This window comes from Pleuronectes platessa, chromosome 22 (assembly GCF_947347685.1).
Source record: "Pleuronectes platessa chromosome 22, fPlePla1.1, whole genome shotgun sequence".
NCBI lineage: Eukaryota > Metazoa > Chordata > Actinopteri > Pleuronectiformes > Pleuronectidae > Pleuronectes > Pleuronectes platessa.
The window spans coordinates 11,987,714-12,004,532 of NC_070647.1; the positions used below are offsets into that span (position 1 = coordinate 11,987,714).

The window sequence follows — 16,819 nt, forward strand, 5'->3', positions numbered from 1 at the left end:
CCTCCTCCTCCTCCTCCTCCTCCTCTTCCGTCTCTTCTTCTCCTCTTCTTCTCCTCTTCCTCCTCCTCCTTATCTTCTTCTTCCTCCTCTCCTCCTCCTTCTCCTCTACCTCCTACTGCTCCTCATTGCCTCTTACTCCTTTCATCCTCCTAATTCTCTTCTCCTCTTCTTCTCCTCTTCTTCTCCTCTTCTTCTCCTCTTCCTCTTCCTCCTCTTCCTCCTCCTCTTCCTCCTCCTACTTCTCTTCTTCCTCCTCCTCCTTCTCTTCTTCCTCCTCCCCTTTCTCCTCCTCCTCTCCCTCCTCCTCCTCCGTCTCAGCCCCACCCTGTTTGTTTTCTCAAGTCAGAACCTGAAGAAACTTTATGAATCGACGTTTCGAAATAAAGTGACAATGAGTGGGGGACGGGGCTGCGCGACCAACCCTCTGGATTAACACACACACACACACACACACACACTACATGTTCGATTCCCTGTGATGTGACTGGAACCAGGACGATGGGTGATAACGATATCATGGAGATGGACTCGCTGTCTGACATGGAGGAGCCGGACGGGGACCCGGAGTTTGGCATGATAGAAGAGGAAATCGGTGAGAGAACTACTTTGTGTAGCGCAAGTGTGTGGTTGGGTGTGTGTGTGTAGTGTAGCATGTTGACAGTGTGACGTTTCGATCCTTTGTATCTGCTGGAGTTACACATGTGTACATGGACAACTAGACTTGCTTTTAAGTAAACATAGTACACATGCATATATAGTACACGTATACAGTGGTATAGTAGTATAACAGTATAAGAGCAGTCTAAGCTGCTTTTCAATGCAGAACCAGATTCTAACTACTACTTGTATTGTTGTTATTGTGTAATGGAATGTAGTCTAACTGCAACTGACTCTAAAATCCTAATCCTCAAAATGATAGATACTGTAGATTTCAAAGTAAGGAGTGCAATACTTGCCTATATAAAATAAACTAAATTAAAGTTCATGCTAGTTAATATAACTTGAGTAAATGTCCTCATGGTATCTCTAAAGGCTGTGCATGTGTACATAGTTTATAATCTATCATTTTTTCCTTGCAGAACAATGGCATATTTAGGGGTTGAGTATTTAATTTTCTATTCCTACATTTCAGAGGGAGCTTGTAGACTTATCACTCCGGTGGATTTACTACCTCTTGCTAAGAAGGTTATGTTTTCACCCCTGTTTGCTTGTCTGAAGGGTGTGGTGTGGCTTTGGGAAAATCTTATCAGATTTTGATGCAGATCCAGGAATTTCCTTCAACTCCTTTCCACATTTTTGACAGTTTTTTCCTAGAGAGTAAATCACGGATCTTGATAAGAAAAGAACCGGACATATTTGGGGAACGGATATTTACGAATGTGTGTAATTTAGTGCAGCTTGATTGAATTGAAGGAGACTATTGGTCCTTGGTGGAGACATGTGCTCTACTGAGTTTGGATTTTAGTTAAAAAATGTGCAGTTTATATTCCTGTGAGGATTAAACATTTGCATTAAATACATATCCTACTGTATGATCATTATATATAGTGTGTTGTGGTTAAATTAAATAACATGTGTAGCGTAAGAAAATGCCCATATACTGGATATAATAATCTATAACCTGCAGCAGACTCTTACCCACACATGCAAGTTTAACCTACAGCAACATAGCATATATAGCTTTGGAGTTATATCGGTTATATCAGTTCAGGTTTGATCCTCAGCTCTCAGCCCATAAAGAATCAGATACAGTGCACATTAATAAACACTGAACCGAACACAACCCTCTGTAATTGGCTCCAGGGCCCCGGTCACATGTCCACTCTGTCCATGTGGTAATTCATCATTTGACTATTACACTGACATAACCCACTTTTCTGCCTCTGTTTTATCTTTTGCTTTCTGGTCCATTCTGTGTCGTTGGTTATTTTACTAACGTCATCGTTTTTCTTTCACAACAACAAACACCCTTCCCACCACCAGGAAACACATCTGTGTTGTTTATCTTTCGTGGGTTAAATAAATCAGAAGTGGGTGATTAAATAAACTGAGCTGTGAGTGCTGGAGTCTGAGTCCTGGCCTTCGGGCCCGTGCATCAGAGCGGCTGTGCTCAACAACTGTGGGGGTGTGGTGCTCACATTTTTCACATGGCACAAGCTTGCGCCACAGTTTCCACAGCATCGAACTCAGCTCTTAATCATCAGTTAATCAAACTCCACAGAACACGTTAACTTCCTCTTTGTTTTTACAGAGATGGCGTTAATGTGGAACCCGTCGCATTCCTCCTGCGTTCTTTTGTTTCTTGCATTCCTCACAACCGAAGCCACATCTTCACTGTGTGTGTGTGTGTGTGTTGAAGCATGTGAAGCATGTGTAAAGAGCCGGTGTCGGAGGCCGCCCCTTACATTACAGTGTCAGTCGTTGCCTGTGGATTTTAAAGCAAACACGTCCCGGTATGTTCGCCCCTTCGTGTCTGTCTCCTCAGAGCGACTTCCACTCTGATGTTGCAACTCATTTCTTACTCACTCACACACTAATGCTCCTTTGGGTTCACATTAGATAGTTGTGAGTGAAACGGAAAAGCTCCTGATCAGGTGGAAATCCCCGCTGCTTTTCAACCAGACCACAGAGGGCACTGCTAAAATGCACTCGGCCTAATGGGGCCCGATGAATTATAGATGTTCACACTTTGCTGCAACACTAATAAAGAAAAGCGGCTCAAACTATGCTTATATTTAATGAAATGCTCAATGGAAATTCCAGATGGAACTTTTTTTTCCGCAAAGCAGGAAATTCCTCGACATAGAGAGATTCCAAGACGGTGAACCTATCTTCTGTATTCCCACAGATCTGACAGTTGTGTATCTCATATTATATCTCACTTATCTGTCGACCACTCAACGCTTAACACTACAAACCACATGCATTCACCCAATCACACACACATTCATACATGGCACTTATTCTATCACACACACACACTGCTGGTACAACCAGGGCCGAGCCACACCCAAGCCCCCCCCCCCTCCCCCTTTCACTCATATTAACTGCTTTACCACAACCTCTGCTGGAAGCTTTGTTCAGTGGAAACGTGTGACCTGTGTTACAGTTTGCAAAAAAAAATGCAAAACATACAATTCCAGGCGGCGTCTGTTATGACTGATGCAGAGACCTCGGTGGTTGTTTCTGAGCCAGAGGAAGACATCACAATGGAGGTTTACCAACTGTCATAAAATGCCCCCATGTTAGTTTCAGTAAAGAATTTCCTGTCAGAGGGCATGAAGGACACTCGGCTGGGAGGGACCTTAAACTTGACATGTTTGAACGTGACACCCTGAGTTCAGATAGGACGTGTTTGATAAACCGTACCGCTGCGAAAAAGACAAATGTACAGAATCTAGTTGTTTGTGTTTGTGTTGTGTTTTGCGAGTGTTGTTGCAGAGGATGTTTCTCTGCAGAGGAAGTGAGGGCGAGTGGGTTGTGGCAAGAGAGCAGATTTTGATCAGTGACAGCATGTGTTTTTTTTTTTCAAGAGCATCAAACCTACTGGCAGGATTAAGGTCACATCCAGAGGTTGTGAAACGGTGTTGGGATGGCTTCAATGACTCAGTAGCTGCAGTTTTGAATCACATTATATATCAAAGTTTGAAATTAGAAAAGGTAAACCTTAAACACTTTTTATTCCTTAGTATTGCAAACAATCTGCCCTGTTGCTCAAACTCATTTTACTTTCTGTTTGAACATTCCTAAAGGGAAGTGCCAGCGCAAAGGCTGACAAACTAATATGTCACACAACAAGACAAGTAACTTCCATCGTCTCAAACCCGATCAAACCACACAGACCGGATATCTTTGTGTAAAGATCTTCTCAGGTGGGCTCTCTCTTTAATACACAAACCCAGATGCTGTTTTATTTGTCTTATACGTATTCCTGTTAATTCAGAAAAACCGAGCATAGCAGTTTTTTATCAATTGAATACACTTCCGTTTGCAATAAGGTGAAGAAAGACTCCTGAGGCTCCTGACAGGGACAGAACAGTTCAGCTGGGTTGGACACTTTGTGAAGGGGAAGTCAAATAAGTTCAGTTTCCCCGGTGGCGTTACTATGGCTGCTGTTTTGAAAACAGCATCTGTCTTCGGTTAGTTTCCTCATCGTGTTCCTCTTCAAATGGAAATATTACAGCACTTTCCATATTGGATGATGTAGCACTCTGTCTTGCTGCTCCCACAGTGTCATGCTATGAGGACGGTTGTTTTAGTGTGGATGTGGTCGGTGGAGGGAATCCTCAACCCTGCAGTGGTCAGGGTTCAGACTGCAGGAGGGTGGGGAGATGTCTCTTTGTTTTGTTCCCAGGGAGGAGTGTAGCACTGTGGTGAGTGGGCCACTGTCTGCAAGCAATTAAAAAGCAGCCAGAACAACAAGATGTGGAGGGAAACAGGCCTGGAACAGCAGAGTCACTGGTTCAATCCTCCAGGCTGTTTTTGAAAATGAATAACAGGCGGCTCTGCCTCAGTGAGCAGGGAGAACATGAAAGGTCCAGAGTGTAGGATTCACAGGAGTCAGCAGAAATGTAAAATATTAATCATACTGAAGTTCTTATTCATCACAGACTGTGTGAAAACATGGACGACATGACAGCTCCTCAAAAGTGAAGCCACATCCTCTTGATCCCCCTGGTGGCTGACTGCAGTATAGGTCATAAACCCAGCTGCCCACATATTAGTGAAAGGGACATGAGCCACATTAAAGGCAAAGCACAGGTTAAATGACTGATGATTGGTTAACAGTGTGTATCCGTGTGACCTCTGAAGGGCAGCTCCACACCCCTATCACTACTGTGCCATGGCAAGATGGTGGCACCCTTATCTGAGGTATATAAGCTTCATATTTGTGCAACAGGAGGAAGTGGAGACAAGTCATCCATCGGTCTATGATTTCTACAAACACTGGCTCCACTTCAGAGAAAGTCTTTTGACATGTGTTATTATCTGAAGGCCACTGTAGCTGATTTCAATCTGCAACTTCTCCATTAGATGCAACTAAATCAGACTAAAGCGCTAATATGGTAGTGGTGAGTTTCAGGTCAGAGTGATACACAGCTTCAGCTGAACTGCAGTTAAGTGGCACTTCAACTCAGTGTCTGATGATGTAACCTCATAAGGTGTGTTTGCCCACACAGAGGATTTCCAAGAAGAGCCACATAATAATAATGTGCTTTTCAGAAAACAGTCATTTGTTTCAGCAGCTCGTATAGAAGTGAGAAATACAACTGCTGTGTTTTATCATTCATATGAATAAAACCACACTTTTCATATACACACACACACAAATACACAGATATACATCTATATTTTATTTATCAGTGCATGAAGATATTTATTGATTTATCTGTGAGAGCAAGTTGACAATATTAACCTGTTATTATAAATTACCAGGCTCCGGTTTTGGGTTCATTTTATTGTCATCATGTCTGTTTTCTCACTTCTGTGTCTCATCTGTTTCTCTTTTTCAGTTTATCCCGAGGAGTTTCTACCGACGTATCACTCGATTAAAGAAGGATCCAGAATCACCAAAACACGACTGGTGAGTTTATGATTACTGTACTTGAAGTTTTCATAGAACCCGGGGGTCGCTTGTGTTTTACAAATATCATTAACCTTTGTTTTTATACTCTAAATGTCAGTTATTGTGAGGTTGCTGCTCCAAGAGGTGCTGCACAAAACACAACGCAATATGATATGCCAATGAAGTCATGTGTGTGCCTGTAAGGACTTTATTAAGGCTCAGAGGAGAGAGAGAGATAGAGGGAGACAGAGAGAGACAGAGAGAGAGACAGAGAGAGAGAGACAAAGGGCGGGCGTTGCTCTGTTTGTTGACTTCCCATTTCTCCTGCATGGCCCACATCACATCACAGGTGGAAGGGGCTGGTCGAGGTCGGTATATAAATCCCAGTGCACGGTCTTTCCCCTGCACACTGGTCCCTCACTCCTCCCTCCGCTCAACATGTACGACATCATGGAGGAGGAGGTGTACGAGTTCCAGGATGCAGAGTTGCCTGACGAGCCCTGTTTCTGTCCCCAGGCCGAGTTCAACGACAAACCCGACTCCCTGTTCTTCAACGATGGCGCGCGGCGAATCGATTTCATCCTGGTGTACGAGGACGAGGACAAGAAGGAGTTCGATAAGAGGCACACGTTCCAGAGACGCAAGGTGGGTCAGGCTCCATGCTGTGGGTCACGTTAGACCTGCAGGTGTTTTGAATGAAAGTCGTGCTCCTACCAGAATCTATCAGAACTCATGTTTTCTTTTTTACTTTATTAAGAATTAAATACAAATTTGATCCAGAATAACTTGCTCACGCTTCATTTCAGGTTTTTTTTTTATTTACTAGCTGATGTACAGTAGAGAGATGATGGGACTTGAGGGGAGAGAGTGGCAGTGGGAGATAATGTAGTCAAAGCTTCAAATCCCTGGAACCCTGAAAAACCACAATATAACAATAAATGCAATTAATTATTGAATCTTAAATGTTGAGTTACTATATACAGATTTAGCAGCAACTAGTTTTATATATTTTTAAGAATTTAATAAAGGAAACAATACTTTTTTCAATAGTTCTGTGTAATTATCTCACCGTTAAAATTAATTATGACTTGATTAAATGGTTAAACAGGATTTCCTTTGTCTATGTTCAAGCTATATTGACTCTTGAATATTTGTTCAGGGTGTTTTTATTTGCGACAGGATGACAGTGAGTCTGTGACTATAAAATTAACTACCCACGATTCAGGGCGACGCTCAAAGACCTTTTGTTATCCAGGAAATTGAACCTGTACTCGACACACATATCAGCTAGGACATGATAAGTACAGCTACTGTTTAGAGCTCAAATCGTATATCCCAAAATCTTTTTATCTACCTAAATCTATCTATTTTACATTCCAGGCATTTTTGTTTTTTTACACCCTCGACAAATTTGAATGTCAGAAATCCACACAGGGATTAACGTGCACAGACAAAGAACAATGAGACATGAGCTGACATCCACAGGTGTGTTTGTTTGTTGCTACCTGCGTCTTTCACAATAGGTGCACAGTGATATGCAACACGACGCTTTGGAAACACTGTTGATCCCCAGACCTCAGCTACCTGCAGTGTTGCAACTGAAAGGCAGACGGCGTCGCCTGGAGGCTGAAAAACATAATTCCTCGATGCTTTAATATACAAGTAGAGAAAGGAAAGATGAAGTGGGTGAAGGGAGATGATGTACAAACTGGAAGAGGTCGAGGAGAGATAGTCAGATTGTCTTCGCCCTCAGAGTCTCTGATACTGAGGTGATCCCTGGTTCAGAATCATCATGAGCCAGACTAAATCCAGAGGGGGATGAGGAGGGGTCCTCTCTGCCTGGCACACCCTCCACTCCGTCCCACTCTGCCCTGGAATTCTCTCCTGACTGCACCGCGGGTGTGGTTCAGTTGTTTGCGTAAAATGATGCTGAGTTTACTTATTGGTTTATATTCTGTTATGTTTGTTTCTTCGTGCCTAAAAACAGGTTTAGACTGAGACACACAGCAAATTTGTATTTGAGATCAAAGTTTCCAGGAAGGAAGATTAATAAATTAGGCTGACTTAACAATGCTATGTGAAAATGGAATAAGAATGATCTTCGTGAATTGTATGGAGCCTTTTTTCCCCTGAATATTTTCATATGAACGAAACATATAAGACATACGTTCAGCTCTGTGTAGCCTGCTTTCAGGCTGCGTAACAGTTTCAAAGTGGATCCTGGGTTCTGTCATAATAAACCACTAACTAGATCCTGCTCAGACATGTTGGCTGTATTTCCAGGCATGAGGCTTATGTACAGTGTAAATACTGACTATGCTGTGTGCAAATAGGAATGGAAAATGTCCAAATAAGAGTTCTTTACTCTGAAAGCTATCTCCATATTGTATGTACATGTATTGAGATCAGATACATATAATATGTGCACAGAAATGTTCTGTGGTGTGTTTACATTAAACACAGGCAAAATATCCACCATCTTATAACGAAGAAAGGAGTATTTGTGTAGTAACTAAAAAAAGGTCACACAACCCCCCCCCCTAAAATATTGTTTTGACTGGATCTGCAGATACAGTCGTGTCACGCATTTAACTGCAGATTGAGCCGTAATGGACAAAGTGGAGAAGCATTAAAACAAACAGCTCATTGAAACCTTTCTGTGTGTTTTCCTGCAGAGGCGACGGGAGTACTTCGAGGCCAGCCTGATGAAGATGGGGGTGGAGCTGGAGGCCACACGTTCTGTGAGTCGATGTCCGAGCCCTCGTTTCACCTTCCCTCTTTCCCTCCTTTGGACTAAACCCTTTGTCCCGCAGGTCATAGACGAGAAACTGACGTTCATCAAGGTCCACATGCCGTGGGACGTGCTGTGCACCTACGCCGAGGTCCTGCACATCAAGCTGCCCATCCAGCCCAACGACCTGTCCTCCCACGCCTCGCCGTGGCGCTTCTTCTCCTTCATCACCAAGCACTTCTACCCCAACGAGGAGCTGATCAGGGAGGAGACGGAGTACTTCACGGCCCCCTTCGAGAAAGACCGCCTGGAGTTTTTCTACATTAAGGACCAAGACGTCTTCTTCACTCCGTCCATGAGGAGCAGGATGGCAAGTTGCCCCGTGTTGCTGCTGTCTTAAGGAAGTTATGTCTTCTGACCAACCAATCGGACGAGAGACACAATCTTGATCTACAGATTAATTAGATGAACCAATCGCGCTTTTCATTCGTTTTTTACATTTGGGACAGTGGTCTTTGGTTCTCTGGTGTGTCCCTCTAGTATTTGTATCTGTAGTTATTATATGTAAATTGTATTTCTTTTTTCAGGCGTATTACATCCTGAGTCGGGCTCCCTATGAAATACGAGGAAGTATAAAGAAGTTCGGCATCAGCAAACTGTTGGATGGCGGCGTGTACAAAGCTGCGTATCCCCTCCACGACGCAAGTGGCACCATTTTCTTCTTCTTCTTCTTCTTCCGTAGCTAAATTCAATCCAATAGTTTATATATTTTAAAACGCACAGTTCCTTTGAGTTATTTCTCCTTGTGGGTTGTTACAGTGCAGGTTCAACGTCAAGTCCACGGAGCAGGGCTGCCCCAACGAGAGATACCTGCTCTACGAAGAGTGGGCTCATCCCAAGAGCTTCTACAAGATGCAGCCGCTCGACCTGATCAGGTGAACATGAGGTTTTTTGTGTTCCCCTCACAGAGAAACACTTTCATGACAGTGTTTGAATTCCAGTAGGTGTCATTTAAAAACAGTTTTTTTTATATCTCGCCACAGGAAGTATTACGGAGAGAAGATTGGTATCTACTTTGCCTGGTTGGGTTTCTACACGTTAATGCTCGCCCTGGCTGCTGTCGTGGGACTGGGCTGTTTCATCTTTGGATACAAGACTCAAGAGTCCAGCACCTGGAGGTTTGTTTCTTCTGCTTCATTAACGTTTTAAAGATTATTTTCCAGCACTCAGCATATATTTTAACCTCATCTTACATTTTTATTACAGTCAGTAGAAAGTGTCAATGTCCTTTCAGCACTTTGTCCAATCTCAGTCCTCAGTTTGCTCAGTTGTCCTCATGTGACCAACGTCTCAATGTCACGTGACTCCGAGTTTTGGCCCTTAATTTATTATTTATTATTGTTTATTTAATTCATTTTGTTATTAAAGTACACAACCCCACGTATTCAACCTGTTTATATATGTGCTGCACCATCATGTTAAATCTGTACAAATGCTTTGTGTTGTCGTCTTTCTGTTGTTCTGCAGTAAAGAGGTGTGCGACCCTGCGATCGGAGGGAAAATAGTGATGTGTCCACAGTGCGACAAGTTCTGCAACTACTGGAGGTTGAACTCCACATGTGAAGCTTCAAAAGTGAGCGGGACTTTATTTCATCGGAGTTCATTCAGAGAAACGTTTATAAAACAAAAACACAAAAACGTGGATGTTGTTTGTTTGTGAGGATCAGGTTTAAAATTCAAACTCCTCACGTGTTCTTGCCCGATACAGTTACATGGTTCTTTACATATTCAAATGTGTGCGGCTGTTGTTCATCCTCCAGAGACAACAGACTGGTTCAGAGCTGATTTGCATGTCAGCCTCATGGAACTGTTTATTTTCTATCTTTTCAGAAACTGTGTATATTTGATAACTTTGGGACCATGGTGTTTGCAGTTTTCATGTCGATCTGGGGTGAGTTTTATTCAAGATATTTATTTTAATCTTTTAAAACATCCCCACAGATCAGATTCCTGATTTAAACCCAAACTGTTTCTATGGCTTTTAATTTGAACTAAAGGTCAAAGGTCGAGAAAATACTGTGAATATAGTTTCATTAAGTGTGTCTTTGTTTCCCTGCTGTTTTCTTCTTTCCTCTGCTCCTCTTCTGGTTCCGGGCGCAGTGACGTTATTCCTGGAGTTCTGGAAGCGTTACCAGGCGGAGCTGGAATACCAGTGGGACACTGTGGAGTTTCTGGAGCAGGAGGAGCCGGCTCGCCCCGAGTACGAGGCCAAGTGCATCTATGAGAGGAAAAATCCTGTCACAGGGGTAAAACACACACACACACACACATAGTCAGATATTGTTTTGTCTGAAAATATGGATTCAAACAGCTTTTTTCAGAAACTATTTTACTATTATGAGCTAAAGTTGTGTTGTGTTCTTGTTAAAACTCAGTATTTCATAATGTTTGTTTGTGATTTAGGTGAAAGAAAAAGTTCCCTTTACGACCTGTGGACGATGCTTTCGGGTGTCGATAGGAATCGGGACAGTTCTATTCTGGGTAATGTCATTTACTAACACTTTTAGTTTGAAAATTGTAATTCCTTTGAAATGACAGGTCCAGTTTAAATCAGCGTGAATATGAATGTTATCTTATTTGTTACTTGAAACATAACTCTCCATATATATTCTAGTATATATGGTCAATTTAATGTCTCTATTTTTTGTATGTAAAGTGCCTTTAGATGAAGATGTTAAGATTTAACACTGTACACATACAATTGATTCAATTAAATGCTTTTGTTTTAGGCAAAAAATACTCTTTATATTCTTATTCAATGTCATTTGTTAATAAGAAATATTCTATTTTAATATTTGACCTATAATTAGGACCAATTCCATTGCTCTTTCCAGGAATAGTATTGAAAGTAAAATTATTCAAATATTGATCCATATCGCAATATTTTTCAATTCAGACATTAATCTGTGTAATTGCCTCCTTGTCCTTTAGATTCTGTTGATCCTTGCGTCCATTGCGGCCATCATCGTGTACCGCCTGGCCGTCTTCTTCACCTTCTCCAGCCAATTCCGAAACCAGGACATGAAGACGCTGGAGCCGCTGAAGGAGTACGTGACGCCTCAGATGGCCACGTCGGTCACAGCCTCCCTCATCAGCTTTATAGTTATCATGATCCTCAACATTCTCTATGAGCGGGTCGCCATCTGGATCACCAACTTCGGTCAGTCTGACATGAGCCTCTGCTCCGTTTGTACTCGTCTGTGGTTCGATCCTAATCTCTGCGTCTCCCACCCGACAAACAGAACTCCCCCGGACCAAGACGGATTACGAGAACAGCTTGACCCTGAAGATGTTCCTCTTTCAGTTTGTCAACTACTACTCCTCGTGTTTCTACATCGCCTTCGCCAAAGGGAAAGCAGTCAGCTATCCCGGGGAGCCGGTTTATCTTCTGGGAAAGTACAGGAACGAGGAGGTGCTGTTTGTCCCTATGGGTGTTTTCATGTTTGACTCAGACGCTTGTTGATTCTGACTCTTAACCTGAGCCTCGTCCCTGCAGTGTGACCCGGGCGGGTGTTTGATCGAGCTGACAACTCAGCTCTCCATCATCATGACCGGGAAAGCCATCTGGAACAACATCCAGGAAGTGCTGATGCCGTATGTCGCCACAAGCTTTCTACTTGAATATAAAACAGGCGACAAAAAATAAAAAACACAGGGAGAGCTTACTGATGAAGCACGTTGCGATGGCGATAAGCATAAGTTAATTTTCTGATTTCTGTGGCAGATTATTAAACCTGTAGTTAAGAAAATAAATTTAGAGATTTTGAGAATAAAATGTAAATATTATGAGGTGAAAGTTGTAATTTAATGACAAAAAAAGTCATAATATTTTGAAAAAAGGAAAAACTTACAAAGAAATAAGGAACAAGGAGAATCTGTGGTCACCGGACGATGACACGTAGCCTAAGATTGTAATTTTATTTCAAGAAATTCTGAATATTATGAGAATTAAGTTGTAAAACTTTTTTTTTCTCATAATATTTAGATTTTATTCCTGTCATATTAAGGTCACTGGTTAACAGGGCTAATCTTACATCGCCGCTTCTTTTTCTTGATCTCATCCAACCAACAGGTGGGTGAAGAATTTGATTTCCCGGTACTGCACCCGTGTGGCCTCCGAGAAGGTGGTTCCCCGCTGGGAGCAGGACTACCAGCTCCAGGCCGTCTCAAAGCTCGGACTCTTCCACGAATATCTTGAAATGGGTGAGAGGACTTCTTCACCTCCTTCATCTGAACCATTAACATTCTCAAACTCAAACTTCACCTCCACTGAACTGTCGCATTGAAAACTGCTCGAGCATAAGTATATAGTTTCTCAGCATGTCAGCCACTGGGAGATGGTTGAGAAACCTGCAGAAGGTGTTTTTAATGCCACAGGGATCTGGGTGTAGTTGATCCAGGATTCACAAAACATGGATCTTACCCAGAATCCTCAAACTGGGATCAGCTGTTGCACAAACGATAACCAGGATTCAAGTGGGCTTGTAAACAAAAACAGCTTGTTATTATGTGATACTGTTGTTTCTGCAACATGTATTTGCTCATGCACATATAAATGGATTACACCCTATGTAGTAAATTAGTTTGAAGGAACATACGAGGGAATTTATATACACTATTGATTCATTGACAGTGTTTAATCAATACACAAATCTTGGGTATTCAAAAGCATGTATCTTATTCTCTCACAGTCATCCAGTTTGGCTTTGTGACCTTGTTCGTGGCCTCCTTCCCTCTGGCTCCGGTCCTGGCTCTGGCCAACAACCTGTTTGAGATCCGGGTCGACGCCTGGAAGATCACCACGCAGTTTCGCCGCATCATGCCAGAGAAGGCCCAGGATATAGGAGCCTGGCAGCCCATTCTTCAGGGTATCGCCATCTTGGCTGTCGCAACGAACGTGAGTCAGCGTTTATACCATGTTATTCGTTTATTAGATGCAATTCTAAAAGGAAAAAAGTAGGATCTAAATAATATTACAAAAGATATTAACTCAGAGTGGTACGATGACTCCTTTCACCACGTGTACTCTGCGTCGTGGTGTCTCTGCAGGCCATGATCATCGCCTTCACGTCGGACATGATTCCTCGCCTGGTCTACTACTGGTCCTTCTCTGTGTACCCGTATGGAGATCACTATAACAACACCATGGAGGGCTACATCAACAGCTCGCTGTCGATATTCAACACCAGCGACTTCTCCGACTCCAGCAGACCCCTGGCAGAGAACAACTCCACCATCACCACCTGCAGGTACATAGACTCACCGCTCAATCGTCAAAATATAAAGAGAAACCTGCATGTCTGAGGTTTAACTCGAAATAGCATCTATAAAAAAAACTAAATCTAGTTATAAAAGTCTTACATTTTCTAATTCTGTCCAATATTCCACTTGATTTCAAAGATATTATTAATAGTGTTGATATCATGAATTATTTCCTCAATACATATATAACATAACACACTTATATTGATGTAAATAGAGTGAAATATATTGACAAAATCCAGCGTAAAAATAAGACGCTCATTCCAATAGATGAGTCATGCTTTGTGTTTTTCTTCTTTAGGTATCGTGATTTCCGTTACCCTCCGGGTCACAACAGACAGTACGAGTACAACATCCACTACTGGCACGTGATCGCAGCCAAAATGGCTTTTATTATTGTTCTAGAGGTGAGTTTAAACACAACAGGAAATCTGAAACATTCCTGGAATTTCAAAACAATTTCAACCCATGAATATTTATATTTTTCAGGGTTTCTTTTTATAAATGTGATATCAAAAGCAGCGTTCATGTGGTTCATCAAAGAATCAGTCATACAATTCAGATTACAGCTGCTTTCTTGTTGTCTTTCTTATTTTTCTTTCTCTTGTTTTCTTCTGTGTGGATTAACTCCCGTGTATTTAATTAAAGCTCATTGTAACCTTCTTTAGATGAGGGCCATAGAATTAAAAGTTTCATTATTAGTAGTAGTGTAGTCTCAATGGAGATGTCTTCTTTTATCCCTCGCAGCACATCGTTTACCTCACCAAGTTCATCCTGTCCTATGTGATCCCGGACATCCCGTACGCTGTCAAGGAGCAGATCAAGCGGGAGAAGTACCTGACCCAGGTCATCCTGCACGAGACCAACCTGAAGCTGGTGACCAAGCGGTTGAAGCCGCACAGCGACGACGACATCAAGCCAACGGGCACCAAAGGGGAAAAGGAGGAGATCGAACTCGATTTTTGACGTGACTGCTCGGCCTGACATTTAAATAAGGAACGTACTTTTCCATGGAAGATGTGCCGCAGCCAGTAGGACAGAGGATGTTTGTTTTTTTAAAGGGGCTGTTGGACAAAAAGGAGAAACCACTGGGATTGTCTGCTCTTCATCTCTAAACCACTGTCTCACATTTCGGACTCCAATTTCATCCACGGGCACCTTCTCCTGAAACGTGTTCAAGTTTTAAACGATGTGGTTGAAAGCTTGTCGGTCGACCCACTGCAACGCTGTCCTAAAATATCAGTATTAATGTACACAGCACATGTTAAACCTTTGAAAACCATGTTGAAAATTCCCTTGTTTCACACTAGCATCCCTGTAGATAGAACAAAATTGTTGTAGTGATCTGTCGGGAAAAGTCCAAGGGCCCAAACTGACACCCCCATTTTTTTTTTTTAGTCCAATGCAGTTGTCACTTTCCCATCCAGGGCTCATGCTGCTTCATGGAAAGTGCACTTGCACCCATCTGAGTGTTTTCAGGAGCAGCGTTGTGCATTGAAGCAGTGGAAAGTGATTTTTTGCACATAAAAACCTGGTCTGAAGTCAGTGGTGCAGTTTTTCTCTGTAATTTTAAGGGCTCACTATCAAGTGGGTTAAAGTGCTGTGAGTGAAATCGGACTCTTTATCCACAGGCTCACTTGTACTGCTCTGGTTAGCACTTGTTAGAGTCCCAGTCTGGGATACCACCGTGCCAATCTAGATTGGTCGGGACCCAACACAAAACTTTGAAATGATTTCAGTTTCGGGTCACCTGGGCTACTTGATCTTTTCACCTGCACACGCCTTTAAACTGGGGAAACATTAGGCACGGGTTGGGTTCCGGATCCAAATCCGAGTTTGGCTCTGGGAGAAAATTGCATCCTAAGCCACTCTAACCCATAACCATGATGAAAAAGTCCCACCCTTTGTAAAAAACCATTAAAATGTGAGAATCGATATACGCAACAGCAATAACTCAAGCTAGCGTACAGAGACAATACCTGCTGCGGCCACAAAGGGGCAGTAAATCACAAGATTATTGTATATGGTTCGTTTTGTATCCTTTATTGGACAAAACGTTCTGAGAGGCAAGTCGAGATTTCACGCCTGTATCAATCTAAACCTTGACAATCTGCTGGACGGTCTATTTGTATCTTTCACTGGTTTAACTCTGCTTTAAATCTGAAATTACGCCACTGCAGTAATTAAACCTTCTCCTGTGTCATTGCTGATTTCTTCAGACCGTTACCACTGCTGTGCTACTTTCTGGATTTGAACAATGCCACTATAAACACCATGTATGTGAACAGTCTCATATACCAGAAATATAATATCTGACGATGCATATGTCTGTTGTTTTAGTGTTTTATACTGTGCCAATAAATTGTTTTATAAAAAGTTTCCCTTGCGTTTCTAAATTGTTACGTTACAGCCAAACGGTGACACCAGTCTCCACTAGAGGGCAGCAAAAACAACGTTTCTAACTGCTGTTCAAGTTTTTCTTTTACTTCAAGTCTCACCACATTTGAGAGAATCTGTTAAATCTGTGTGATTAGTGCTTTAAACTTACTGTGTGTTTATTTTCACTTCAGGAGCCGAGAACAACAACGAGACAACATTAGTGTTTCTTTTCTCAGTTTAGAATGATGCTCAGAAAAATATGTGTTCTATATTCTGGTGACACTACAGTGAGGTCAGCCTGATATCTACTAATGGAATTTGTTTATGTAATTGTTGTAAATATGGATATAAACAGAAAATCTCGCTCAACCTTAATAAAATAACAAATTCCTGAATGAAAGGTCGATATATATAATTAGTAAGAGTCAAATGGTCTTTGGCACAATTTGTATTTTAAATTACAAAAAAGGAAGCAAGTTCTTGCATCTTTTATTACATTATAGTTTATTTTAGCAGGTTCAATCTGTCCTGTGTGAGCCCAGATGTTCAGTTTGCCAACGAGTCACATGTTGGTGAGGAGGACATCATCATCTTCATGCTCCTGATCCTAGAACTCACCTGGACAAACCTGACAGCACTTCCTGGTTTTATTGTATAGTTAATTAATGTCATACAGTGAGTTTCTTCATTCACCTATAGATGCATGTTTATGTAAAGTTTTTTGATTAATTATTTATTGTTTTAATCATTGTACTGTAACCTCACACTTTTATAATGGATTTTACTTTCCTAATCAATATTTTGATTACACTTTAATAATT

General features: G+C 41.9%; 1 protein-coding gene across 1 annotated transcript; it reads left to right on the forward strand.

The window, feature by feature from the left end:
- Positions 1-285: 285 nt before the first annotated feature.
- Positions 286-15,998, forward strand: ano6 (anoctamin 6). The gene is made up of 20 exons (XM_053415185.1): positions 286-592; positions 5,514-5,584; positions 6,083-6,211; positions 8,242-8,307; positions 8,380-8,667; positions 8,885-8,998; positions 9,117-9,232; positions 9,341-9,475; positions 9,825-9,930; positions 10,188-10,248; positions 10,458-10,603; positions 10,761-10,838; positions 11,289-11,517; positions 11,600-11,769; positions 11,854-11,951; positions 12,430-12,560; positions 13,049-13,254; positions 13,407-13,606; positions 13,921-14,026; positions 14,367-15,998. The coding sequence occupies exons 1-20, from the start codon at positions 499-501 to the stop codon at positions 14,583-14,585; spliced, it is 2,763 nt and encodes a 920-aa protein (XP_053271160.1). The 5' UTR covers positions 286-498; the 3' UTR covers positions 14,586-15,998.
- The last annotated feature ends 821 nt before the right edge of the window (positions 15,999-16,819 follow it).

Bases quoted from the DNA above. Each gene is read 5' to 3' on its own strand.
- ano6 (XM_053415185.1), top strand. From the start codon at position 499: ATGGGTGATAACGATATCATGGAGATGGACTCGCTGTCTGACATGGAG. The intron at 9,931-10,187 runs GTGAGCGGGACT...CTATCTTTTCAG, and splicing joins CCACATGTGAAGCTTCAAAA to AAACTGTGTATATTTGATAA. The intron at 11,518-11,599 runs GTCAGTCTGACA...CCCGACAAACAG, and splicing joins CATCTGGATCACCAACTTCG to AACTCCCCCGGACCAAGACG.